The 12,732-nt window shown below is 52.8% G+C and overlaps 2 protein-coding genes across 3 annotated transcripts in view; both read right to left on the bottom strand.

The window, feature by feature from the left end:
• The window catches only part of CORO2A (coronin 2A), a 62,613-nt gene extending 62,370 nt beyond the window's left edge, over window positions 1-243 (bottom strand). The window contains exon 1 of the mRNA XM_055427119.2: window positions 2-243. The gene's annotated coding sequence lies outside the window, so the exon portion shown is untranslated. The remainder of the gene's footprint in view (window position 1) is intronic.
• Window positions 244-4,679: 4,436 nt separating this feature from the next.
• TBC1D2 (TBC1 domain family member 2) overlaps window positions 4,680-12,732 on the bottom strand; it is a 41,367-nt gene continuing 33,314 nt past the window's right edge. For both annotated transcript variants that reach the window (XM_055427125.2, XM_055427126.2), the window contains exons 10-13: window positions 8,906-9,026; window positions 6,666-6,851; window positions 5,807-5,928; window positions 4,680-5,200 (exon numbers count right to left, since the gene is read on the bottom strand). In XM_055427125.2, the coding sequence (XP_055283100.2) occupies window positions 4,993-5,200; window positions 5,807-5,928; window positions 6,666-6,851; window positions 8,906-9,026 (637 nt within the window). In that variant the 3' untranslated portion in view covers window positions 4,680-4,992. The remainder of the gene's footprint in view (window positions 5,201-5,806; window positions 5,929-6,665; window positions 6,852-8,905; window positions 9,027-12,732) is intronic.

Here is a 12,732-nt window from a genome sequence, read left to right on the forward strand (position 1 = left end):
CCTGCCTTCGCGTCCCGCCGCTCCCTCGCCGAGTGGCTTGGAACAGGGACTCGACCCTCCGGGAGCCTCAGTTTCTCCCTTGGTGAAAGGGAAACAGTAGCTGTGTCTGCCTCAGAGAGCTGTTTGAAAATTAGATGAGACGATCTAGTTTACCCGCCTGGTGAAGTGCCTACGCAGAGCCGGCCTCGGGAGCAGCGCTCGATGAACCTGGGCGGGTGGAGTAATTCCTGAGGCTTCTCTGTCCGCCTGGAGGAAGAGGGCGGGGAGGGCCCGGAGGACGCCCTTCTTTCTCTCTGTAGCCAGGAGGGGGCGCTGCTGCCCGTTCTCGCCGGCTATGGAGTTTTGCACGCTAGGCACTGGGACAGAGATGGGGGTGGTCCAGCCTTCTAGGAATACCGTCAGCCAGCACTTAATGAGCCGGGCACAGTAGGCACCTTCAATGCATCACCATAGTTTACGTCACACGAACCTATGAGGTTACCTGTTACTCATCTATTTTACACATGAGGAAGCTAAGGCACAGAGAGGTTAAGCAGTTCGCCTAAGATCACACAGGTAGTAATTCAACCCTAGGCAGAGTGGCTCCCAAGCCCAAGCTTATAACTACACTACCACACCACCTCTCTTGTGAAGAGCTCTTTCTTTAGTGGTGTATCTCTAGGAGCTAGAACAGTACGCGGCTCAGTAAGTGTTAATTCACCTCAACGTCTTAATTCACCTAGTGCCAGGGCCAGTAACTGGTGCATCCCCCACCCCCTTGCACTGTCACATATCTATGCCTTTGTTTACGCTGTCCCATCTGCCTGGAGTTCTCTTCCCTCACCTCCTACAGTCCTCCCTTCCAGGGCCGGTACCAATGTTCCTCTCTGGGAAGTCTTCCCAGATTCCAGTCGATGTGCCTTCCCAGCCGTGTGTCTGCCTTTTACCCCTCTGTGCCATGTTAGTGGGTGGCTGGGACTGCGTTTGGGGAAAGGTTGGTTGACAGGGACCTTTCTGGGAGGCCTGGACATATGGACCAGTGGGCCAGAGGGGAGGCCATTGGAGGGCTCTGCAATAGACACAACCTGGGACTCTTCCTAGAGATGCTGTGTAGGTGTGCTCCCCTTCCATCCCCCTAACCCTGGTCCATCTGATGAAGGCTACCTGCCCAGTTGTCATGTACGGTTGTGAGAGCTGAACTGTAAAGGCAGAGCTTCAAAGAATTGATGGCTTTGAATTGTGGTGCTGCAGAAGACTCCTGAGAGTTCCTTGGGCAGCAAGGAGATCAAACCAGTCAATCTTAAGGGAAATCAACCCTGAATACTTGTTGGAAGGACTGATGCTGAAGCTGAGGCTCCAGTATTTTGGTCATCCGATGTGAAAAGCTGACTCACTGGAAAAGTCCCTGATGCTGGGAAAGACTGAGGGCAGAAGGAGAGGGAGTTAGAGGACAAGATGGCTGGATGGATGGCATCACAGATGCAATAGATGTGAACTTGTGCAAACTTCAGGAGGTGAGGGACAGGGAGGCCTGGCATGCTGCAGTCCATGACATCGAAGAGTTGGACACGACTGGGCAACTGAACATCAACACCCACTGACTATCTGAATTGCACACATGGGGAAACTGAAGCCAGAACAGGAATGACCTATCCAGGGGTCTCTAGCTAGGAAAAGCACAATAGGTCTGGTCCCAAAGTTGGGTCCATCTGCTAGGACCTTCTATTGGGCTTTATTGCTGATTGAGATTGGCCAGAAATCCAACACCTTCCTGTGTCATCATGGCCTTTGTTTAATTTGCTGTGTGTTGGGACTTCCCTGGTGGTCCGGTGGTTAAGACTCTGCACTTCAAAGGCAGAGGGTGCAAGTTTTGACTGGTTGGGAAACTAAGATCCTATATGTTGTGTGGTGTGGCCAAAATTTTCTTTTTTTAAAATTAACCTGCCATGTGTGGGTAAATGTCTTCTGGGTGACCAGAACCTGTGTGGGTATGTGAGAGAAAGTGGCAAGTTCTTCCCTATCTGCCCAACATGGAGCTTTCTGTACAATGTGGTGCCCATGGCAGGTTGAGCTGAGGAAGGAGGGGACATGTACACCTGGAGGATCAGGGTTAGGGGGAGGTTCTGAACATGCGGGAGAGCACCCTGAACACAGCCATCCTGTAGAAGTGAATGTGGGTCTCCCACTTTAGGGTAGGGGTCTTCCACAGTGCCCCGTTCCTGTTCTGAGGAGCCCCTTTATTCTTACGGATATTGTCCCAGGAAGGTTCCCTGGGTAACTCCTTTCCCTCACCTGTAGAATGGAGCGTGTCCGGATTGCTGGAGGCCTCGTGTCTGGGAGAGGGATGCTCTGAACTAGGGGGCCCACCCCTGGGGTAGGGAGGTGGGACTGTGAGGGATCAGATCCTCCAGCTGGGAAGGCAGTAATCCCTGGGGATGGTGGGGGTGACAGCTGTGGTACGGGGCCAGGAACCTGACACTAGGGCTGGGCCCCAAATGCCTTTCAGGAAGAGCTGAGGGAGGGTGGGCAGGCTCCCAAGGAGTAGCAGCCGCCCCAGAGATTCTCGAAGTTTGGCCCCACCTGCCCCAAGTCCCTGCTACAGCCTCCCTTGTCAGGTAGATGGTTCTTCCTCCCATTTTCCTTTGCCTGGGGTATCCCCACCAGCCCTCACGGCTCAGGAGGCCATAGGCCAAGCTTGCCTTTTTTCCTGGGCTCTTGGGGGAGGTGTTCTAGCTTGGAGGAGCTCTCCCTGGATTTTCCAGTTAGCAGCCTCTAAGGCTTAAGCATGGCTTAAACACTTGTGGCTTTTGTGACTGGGCAAGTTGGTTAACCTCTGAGCCGTCTCCTCATCTGTAAACCGAGCTCTGTCTGGAGTGAGTGGGTGCTCTAGGACAGGCAGTTCCCATTCCTGGCTCTCGCGCCCACTAGTTAGTCCTCGTTGCCCGTGGTCCCCAGCCCTGTGTCTGTACCACAACACCCATGCCCAGCTCTGACCCAGCACTCAGGTGGTACTGTGGTGCAGCCAGGTAGGAACCAGAGGTGACACAGTGCTGGGTCAGCTGCACAGTACCACCCTCCCAATGAGGGAGGAGGAAGGGATAGACACTCAACTTTGGGCAGAATTTCTCTGCCCGGGCGTGGTGTGTATGTGTGTGTGGCGGGGGTTGGGGGGGGCGGGCGGGGAGAGATGAAGCAGAGGGAAGACAAGTGAAGACAAAGGATGAGGGAAGGAGGAAAGGGAAGTGCGGGCAGGGGCGGGTGACAGACAGGAGGGGAGGGGTGGGGGTGCTTTATCCAGCAGCCCTGGTCTGAGCTGGGATCACGTGCTGTATTTTTGCAGAGGAGGGAATCTGGTTTTGAAGGTTGGAGTCAGAGGGACCAGCTGGACCCAGTCTCTCCTGGAACCGCGGGCCTTTTCTGGCCCTCAGGGCCCTCCTGGTGATGCCTTCTTTATGACAAGGCCATTCACTGCCAAGGCTGTGTGCTTTACTGTGTGCTGGGCAACCAGACTCAGCACCAGTGTCATCTCCTTTAACCCTCCCGGTGTTCCAGGAGGCCGGACCCCCAGTCTTCTTGGTGATGGCCCTGAGGGATACAGCCTGCAACCTGCTGGGGGTGCAGCCAGGAGAACCCCCTCCCCAGGCTGCCCTCAGACCACCATCATGCTTCACAGTTACTGTTTGGTGGTGAAAGGACCTCAGCAGACGAAAAAAGTTTAGCAAATATGAAAAGGCCATCAAGCCTTGCTGTAGTGTTCCCAGGAAACTGAGCTGGCCAGCCGCCCTGATGACTGTGGGAGGAAAGGAACCCTGAGGGTCCCCTCCCTGGGGCTGGTGGGGGTGATGACGGAAGGGAACAAGGGGTCCGGTGCAAGGGCTCCAAGTTCACACTGGTGGGTGAGAGAATGGCCTGTCCCTTGTCCCCAGCAATGGGTGTGGCCTCTCTCCCAAGCCTCGAAAAGAACCTTGGATCAGAGCAGGAGGCTTTTTTTGAGAACCCCTACCCTAGTCCCTCATAGCAAAGATTGCTGAGCCCAAGGCTAGCCTGGCAGACAGTCACAGGCTTTGCTGAGGAATGAGCTGCCCACATCACTTGTGCAGCCTCGACCCCCTGCACGGAGGGGGATGGGGGAAGCCTGTCTGCTAAGGAAGGGCCTGGAAGAGCCCAGAAGAACTGGAGCTGAGTTCTGCACAAGCCAGCCCTGACTTGGCTGCAGGCTCTGTCTGTCTCACCACCTTTTTCTCTCTCTCCCAACCACCCAGTTTTCAAAGAGGTGACTCTTCTTGCCCCTAACTATGAAGTTGGTGGTGGGAGATCAGACTTTGGGCAGCTAACCAGGGCTCTCTGTTCAATCCCCGCACCAAGTTTCTCTTGGTGGTGGACAGGGGTTTCCCTAGAAACCCCGCAACACCCCAGATGGGCTGTGAGGAGAAAGGAGAGGGGAGGTGCAAGGCTCAGGAAACGGGGAGGTGGGAGCTGGGCCTGGATCAAAAGCCCAACTAGTATTTGAGAGACACTTGTCACCCACAAAGACAGGAGCTGTAAATGCACACGGACCCAGCTCCTCCGGGAACCAGGACTGGCCCTGCAGAGAGACCATTAGAAACAGCAGCCAGGGACATCCTAGGCTGAGAAGGCCCTGGTGGTGCGACATCCTGGAGCCCCAGGCCCACCCAGGAACAACCAGTTACTGAGAACTGTTTAGGTTCCAGAGCTTGTAAGCTATTTCCAGTATTTACACTGTTATACACAGATAAAACTTAGAGAATGTTCAAGGTTAACCCTTGTCTGGGTGCTAAAGTGCTCTGCGGAGGAAGTGAGAAGGGGTGCATCCTGGGTGTGCTCATGAGGAGAAAACCAACCAGTGGCTTCAGAAGCCGACGTTTCAATGGGGAGACTGAGTCCCAGAGAGGAGAAGGGACTTGCCCAGGGTCACATATCGCTCCATGGACGTCCTTTTCTGGGCCTGCCAGCCCAGGGCGAGAAAGGGCTTGGGGAGGGCAGGCAGCCATGTCAGGGCTCTGCCTCCCCCTCATCCTCACTGGGGCAACCCTCGGGCACCGAGGGGCCCTGGGCTGCCCGGGTCTCCAGGTACTCGGCCTTGAGCTGCTCCAGTTCATTCAGCTCGGCCTCCAGCCGCTCCCGGTGGGCCGCCCGCAGCTGGCGCAGCTGTTTCATGGGAAAGGGGTTCATGTCGTTGAAGGCGATGTGCATCAGCTTCCTGGGGAGAAAGCAGAGACAGAGTCAGCGGGCATCCTGGGCACCCCTGCGTTCACTCCGCTCAGGCAGCCGAGGCCCCTTCCTGAGAGGAAACAGTGACTGAGAAGACAGTTTCCACCCAAAGTGATAAGTACTGAGGCAGGAGGAAACCTAGGGCTGAGGGACCTCTAAGCTTGGAAGAGCAAGTTGGTCAGGGAAGGCTTCCTGGAGGAGGGGACTGTGAGCTGAGTTTTGAGGAAAAAGCACAGGTGGGCGAGACAAACACAGCGCTGGTGGGAGTGCAGGGAGGCATTCTAAGCAGAAGAACCTGCAGGGTCAGAAGCCCAGAGATGGAGGCTGTCCTGGGAACTCAGATAACTCTGTTTGGCAGGATCCTAGGGCATGGGTATTGGGGCAAGAAAAAAAACTGCATGGGGTCCTTGAATGCCATGTTAAGGGGACAGACAGATTCTAAGGCAGTGGAATGTCCCTGAAGATTTCTAAGCTGTGATGGAGGATCAGTGTTGCCAATGAACCTGCACTGGGAACACCGGCCTCCTCTCTGCTCTGTGTCCTGGGGTCGAGCACACAGGGGGTGCTGGAGGGGCAAGGCAGGAGCAGGGCTCACCGGCTGTCGCAGATGGTCTTGGTGAAGAAATGCAGGTACTGGTAGATCTCCAGGCTATCCTGCAGCCTCAGGAGTGCCTCCTCATTGTACTTGAAGATGGCCAGGGCATAGCGGAACACCACCTGGGGGGCAGAGTGGGGTTCAGGGTGAGGATAGGGAGCCAGGGCAGGGAAGCCCCAGAACTCACACTCCCAGGCGGTGTGGACGGCCCTGGACAGGCTGCAGAGATTGGAGGCTTAGAAGAAACATGTGGGGCAAAGCCAAAGCAGGGGGCGGCTGGAAACCGCACGGGGAAGCTCAGCTGGCAATCTGAGGATTGGGAGCCTGTCTGGTCTGACTGTCCTGGGAGCCTGGGCAAGGTGTTGCCCCTGTTGGCTCTAATGAGGGTAGCCCTGTCTTTACATGGGGTGCTAGCAGGAATTGCATGCAGAGATGGATCTGAGGGTGCTGGGTGAACTGTGAGGTCCACCACCATGGGGAAATGTGGCAGAGGCCAGGGGAGGGCCTGCCCAGGGTCTCCTCGCAAGGAAAAGGCAGAGCTGGGAGAAGCCTCCCCATCTGGGGCTCAGTCTGCACAGGAGGAGGAGGAGGCAGCAGTGATGTGCCTTCTGGGCAGGCTGGAGCCCCCTGTCCAGGGGAAGGGAATCCTCCCAGCTCTAGGGTGGTCTTCAGAGGCAGAAGCGCCACTTCCTGTCAGGGGTGCAGAGCACTTGAGCTGATGAAGCCAGGCTCCCTAGAGAGGTCTCCCGGAGCCCCGCTGGGTGGGCTCCATCCTCCCATCATCCAGGGGCAGAGTCAAGACCCAGAGGAGGCAGGGACTTGCCCAGGACCCTCCCGCTCACCCTCTGCAGTGCCCTACCTTGATGCCCTCGTAGAGGAAGGCGTCCCAGACCTGGAGGAGGATGTTGCTGATGAGGCTGTCTGCAAAGACCACAAGGAACCAGTTGAAGGTGATGAAGGACAGGTCCACGCGGCGCTGCCCCAGGTGGGCCATCAGCCTGGGCAGCTTCTCCAAGAGGAGGTCCTGTAGCACCCGCTGGTCCACCTGCAGCCAAGAGAGGACCTGTCGCCTGCCACCCTGCAGGAGGGGCTGCCTGCTTCCCATCTACCCCTCACACCCATCCGGTCCACACACAGCCCTGGGGCTGCTCCCAGTGGGTCCTGCCCCGTCTGGGGGCACAGAGTGTCCGGAGGAGCTGGTCACTTCATAGGTGAGTAGCCTTCCAGGTTGGAGCTCTGATGCGGAGGTCTCTGTAGATTAGAAGTTCTTAGCCCGTGGAGTTTGGGCCCCTTTGTCCTGAACCCCAAGCCAAGCAGGAGCTGAGGCTTGGATCGGTTGACACCACAGCCACGACTTTGCACCTGTTTTGGGTCTGATGCACAAGATGCTCAGGGCAAGGTCGTGGGGCCTGGAGGCGATGCTGCTGAGCGTGGTCACTGTCATGTCTCCGGCCCTGTTTCACTGGACCTGGCTGATCGCTCCCAGCACTGGCTCCTTCCCTGCCCTAGGATATGGTTGTTCTGTGGTTGCTCCTGTCTCAGTGATGAGCTCATTTAGGGTCTTCTTGCTCTTTCTTTCTTGGAACTGCTGGTTTCTCAGCCCTCTCCCCCCGTTTGAGTTTTCTTCCAGACTTAGCTCTCGGCTATGGTGAACACCCTCTCCCTTCCTTCCTCACCCTGAACTCCAGGTCCACTGTGGCGCTCAAAGCCTAGGGTAACTCACTAAATCTAAGAAGCCGCTGAACCCGCTGAAGGATGCACGGATGGACTGATGATGTCTGAGATTTACTTCAAGGTCTTCAAATTAGGGGGAATGGTGTGAGTAGAGGTGAGAATAGTACTAGCCTCCCTGTGTTGATAATTACTGAAGCTAGGGAATGAATACGTGGAGGTTCATTACAATTTCTCTCTGTTTTTGTACATTTGAAATTTCCTGTATTTCAGAAAATATATGACCAGAGGTAGTGTGGCCATCCTGTGATCAGGACAGCCAGAAGGAGCCTTTAGCTTTCTCATTATCTGTGAAAAATAATCCTCCATTTAAGCCGCTATTAGGAGAGATTAGCTCAAGTTGGAGGAGTAGAAGGAAGTGAACTCACCCCTTCTTGTGAAAACACCAAAATCACAACTAACTGCTGAAGAGCCATCAACAAAAAGATTCCTGGAACTACCGAAAAAGGCACTATTAAGTTGCGCCTCCCTGCCGCGCAGCGAAACACAGTCCTCACCCTCTATTTCCTGATGACTCCTAAGTCTTCATCTCCATCCCCGATCTCTCTCCTCACCTCTCCACCCAGAAGGAGAAAACAGTGTCGGGTGCTTGAAGGAGGAAAGGGGAACAGGCTGGGGGGCGGGGGGGTGGTGGTGCAGATAATGGCTTGGTAGGTTTTGATGGGGAGTGAGAAGGTTCCCTCTGAGTAGCATCTGTCTCTTCATGAAGCAGATGCACCGATGAAGCAAGAACAGGACAAGGGGTGAGGAGGGAGAGGATGGAGGGAGGAGGTGTCAGATGGTCTCACATTCATACCTCTCAGCAATCCCAGGATGCAGTGCTATGCCCATTCAGAGGCAGGCAGGCCTGAGGTTCGGAGAGGTGATGCCACTTGCCAAGGGCACAAGGCTGTTTTCCGAGCCTAGCTCTGCTTGACCCCAGGGCTGGCCTGTGCTGAGGGCAGTGGAGGGGTCGTGAAAGGACAGAGGCAGCTGTGCTTCTTAGTAGGCAATTATGTGAGCGTGTGAAGCATCCCAGTCATCCCGCCCTCCCAAGTCCCAGCTTCCTTGTTACCTGACCTCTCTTTTGAAACTCTTAGCTGGCAAACACCAAGTGACACTAGATTTTCTCCTCCTCCCTTCCCTAGGATATCTGCTGTCTCTCATAACATAATGTCCTCACTAGAGTAACAACAACCTATGGTGTCGGCAGGGCCCTGACAATAATCAAGGCCATCAGCTCACTGGAATATCACAGCAGTCCCAGAGCAGGGTTTATTGGCCCACTGTACAGAGGGAGAAATGGAGATTCAGAGATTCATTGGCTCCTAGGAACAATTCAGCGGCACCAACCTGCATGGCCCCCAATCCTCTCCCTGCCCGGCTCACCTGGGATGCCAAGAGCGTCTTGCTGTAGTAGTCAGCTGGCATGATGGTCTCCACAATGGCCACCAGACACCAGAAGGCACTCTCCTCCTCATCCAGGACCAGCAGAGCGATGGCCGCCAGTCTGGAGTGGGAGGAAAGGAGGCCTGGAGTGAACTGCAGAAGTCATAACTGGGCAGCCCGGGGGCAGGTGCGGCTCCCTGGGGCACGTCCTCCCCACCACACTCCCTAACCAGGCTGGTGTTCCTGGAAACTGGGGCGAGATGAACATGCTTTTGAAGAGGACTACCTAGGGGATTTATGGAGCAATGGGGATCATCTTAGAGCAGGGCCTCTGGAGTCCTGTTGCCTGGGTGTGAATGCTGGTCCTGTAGCTTCCTTGCTGGGTGACTGTGAGCAAGGTACTTAACCTCTCTGAGCCTCAGCCTCATAATAATCACAGGACTGTTTCAAGGACGAACGGAGTAAATACACACTAACTGCCTAGCACAGTGCCTAATGGGCTTCCCAAGTGGCGCCGGTGGTAAAGAACCCACCAGCCAACATGGGAGACATGAGATGTGGGTTCGATCCTTGGGTTGGGAAGATCCCCTGGAGGAGGGCATGGCAACCCACCCAAGTATTCTTGCCTGGAGAATTCCATGGACAGAGGAACCTGGCAGGCTGTAGTCTGACACGACTGAAGTGACTTAGCATGCATGCACAGTGCCTAGCATTCAGTGAGATCGCTTTATAAAGTTTAGCTACCCTCATCTTAATATTCACGGGCTTTGAGACCTTGGCAAGCTTGTTCATCTCTCTCAGCCCACTCTCATTACCTGTCAAGTGGGGTTAACAATATCCCCCTCCCATACCTGTGAGACATGAAGGAGGCAGACACAGCATTTGCTCACTGTCTGGGACCTACCAGGTGCTCAGTACTCAAAAGTTCTCTTCCTCCTTTGCTCCCCCTCTCCCCGAGTTATCACGAGGCTCTAGAGATCATGGATAAAAAAGAAGAAAACCCCACAGTGCTGTGCAGGGATGTCTGCCTGGAAGAAGCACTATTTTCTCTCCTTCCCTGGCAGATTTCATCCAGGGTGAATCCTTTTTTTTTCTTTTTGGCTGTGCCAAACAGCATTCAGGATCTTAGTTCCTGACCAGGGATTGAACCTGTGTCCCCTGCAGTGGAAGCAGAGTCTTAACCACTGGATCGCCAGGGAAGTCCCCGGGGTGAATCTGAGAATACATTGCCCAGGAATGTTCATGGCATTGTTCATAATAGCCAAAAGGTAGAAACAATCCAAATGCCCATCAGCTGGTTAGTGGATACTCAAAGTATGGCACATCCATGTAGTGGAATGTAGCTCGGTAAAAAAAGAACAAAACATATGCTATGACAAGGATGAACCTCAAGAACATGCTCAGAGGAAGAAGTTTGATGCAAATGACCACACATCATATGACTGGCATATGAAATGTCCACAACAAAAGCACTCACAGAAACAGAAGGAAGATTTGTCGTTGTCCAGGGCTGCAAGTGGGAATGGAGAGTGACTGCAAATTGGTACAAGATGTCTTTTAGGGGTGATGGAAATGCTCTGAAGTTGAATTGTGGTGATAGCTACACAACTCTGTGAATTTACTCCAGATCGTTGAGTTGTACACTTGAAACCAGTGGGGGAAAAATGGTCAGTGATGAGAGGCTGCTGGCACTCACTAGGGGCCTATCAGCCTCTTGGGGCTACAGTCAGACTCCAGCTGAATACATTCAACCTGAGAAGGTCTGCAAAGGAGGGTGATGTGGGAAAGAAAAAACTCTTTAATACTTTAAATAACTCTACTTATATATTAGAAATGAATTTTAAAATTTTGCTCTGAATTAGCATTAAATCATTACTATGATATCTGTCTTGCTCTAAACAGGCTCGGTTTGTTGCATAAAAGCATGTTCTGTCCTCTTGAGACACCAACATTCAGTTCTAATGGCTGCCACTGGACGGCAGCACTCAGACAAGTGAAAGGGGCTGGGTTTGAAGGGCCTTTGAAAGAATACAGTGCACTTTCCACATTTCAACAGGCTCTATTACAAGTATGTGTGTGTGTGCAGGCGTGCTCAGTTATGCCCGACTCTTTGGGATCCCATGGACTGTACAGTATGACTATCTGCCTAAATGCCAATAAATACAGCATTCAAAGAGAGAAGTAAAGAAATACCTCAGATGTTCCTCTGCAGCCCTCAGCAGTGTTTGTGCCGCTTCTTTCCACCCCAGGAGAAGCTTCTTTCCTTCTACAAGCCTTCTATAAGGCTTACCTCTAGACACTGTCTTGGGAATTTCCCCTTGCTCCTTCAGCATAGATTAGACTCTAAAACTCATATGCGGCTAACCCCATTCTTGCTCTCAAAAAAGTTCTATCTGATCAGGAAAAAAAATTTCTGAGTGCTCTCAGCACACTCTCCACTACAGCTCCCATTGTGAGTGTGGGCACATGGTAGGAAGGACCAGGTCTGGGAGCTGGAGAACAGGGTTAGCAGTTGGCTTAGCCCCTATGCATAGTGAGACCCACGTCAGGTTCCTTAGCTTCTCAGACACTCTCTTGTGTCAGCTGGGCAATGTGGGCACCAATGCCCACTTCTCAGGGCTTTCCTAAGGATTAGATGACATCAGGTATATACCTGGTATCCAGGAGGCTCTCATTAAGTCTTAGCTCCTACCTGACCTTTGCATGAAATGTACAAATCCTTCATACTAATCTCATAGCTTTCAGTTCCCTTCAAATCTCATCTTAAAGAGGATTCAAAAGTTTTGTCCTTTCTGAATTTTAACATGTTCAAACAGATAAGTGTGCAGGTTTCTGCTCAGCTGCTGAATGAATAAGTGTATAAATTTCTACGGACATCCCTTATAGCAGATGGTTAGAGTAGTGTGAAATCTGAATGAGTTTCCGAAGAGGCATAGACTGAGAGGCATTACTATTCATGGTTAACTCTGAATTCCCATAAACTGTACATATATATGGCTTCCCTGATGGCTCAGTAGTAAAGAATTCGCCTGCCAATGCAGGTTCGATTCCTGAGTCAAGAAGATCCCATGGAAAAGGAAGTGGCAACCCATTCCAGTATTCTTGCCTGGGAAATCCCATGGACAGAGGAGCCTGGCGGGCTACAGTCCATTGGGTCGCAAAGAGTGGGACATGACTTAGCAACTAAACAATAAATGCTCAATTTCAGCCAACTTGAGCTGGGAAAAAGGTATTAAAAACAGCTACGTTTGGGAACCATTCCAATTTGAGTAGGGACATTGAATATTTATTCTGTGCTAAGTAAATGCCATATACTTCCTATTCTGAAAAAAGAACTTATATATGAATGGTTTATGTAAATTTTGTCTGAGTATATATGTGTTTAAATTAAGCTGAATCAAAACTTGCTTTGGAAAATATTTGAGACTAGCCCACCTCTATGGGGGCAGCCTAGAGAGCTCTCCACAGCACTGGAAAGGCACCTCTCTGACTCTTTGGTGCCTCCCAAGAAGTCAGAGAGATCAAACAGATGGGGACAAGCAGGCGAAAGGACATGTTGAAGACAGAGTTGGGCCAGAGTCCCAGCCCTACCAAGTCACCCCATCCCAGCCCCGCCCTACCATCCCTTGTCTCCTGCTACTGAACCAGAAGTAAAAATTAATCCAGGCTCGGCCAGACTCATTCCTTTGGGAATTTAAGCCTGCGACATGAGGGTGTCAACAAGTGGGTTGCTGAAAGCCTTGACCCAGGGGCTAAGGTCTCTATTCTGACAGTCCTGATGGGCCGGAAATATCCACAGAATGACAGTGAGGCTGGTCTGCTGAGAG

Source organism: Moschus berezovskii, chromosome 7 (genome assembly GCF_049115385.1).
Source record: "Moschus berezovskii isolate FMDL1 chromosome 7, NW_MosBer_1.0, whole genome shotgun sequence".
Classification (NCBI taxonomy): Eukaryota; Metazoa; Chordata; class Mammalia; order Artiodactyla; family Moschidae; genus Moschus; species Moschus berezovskii.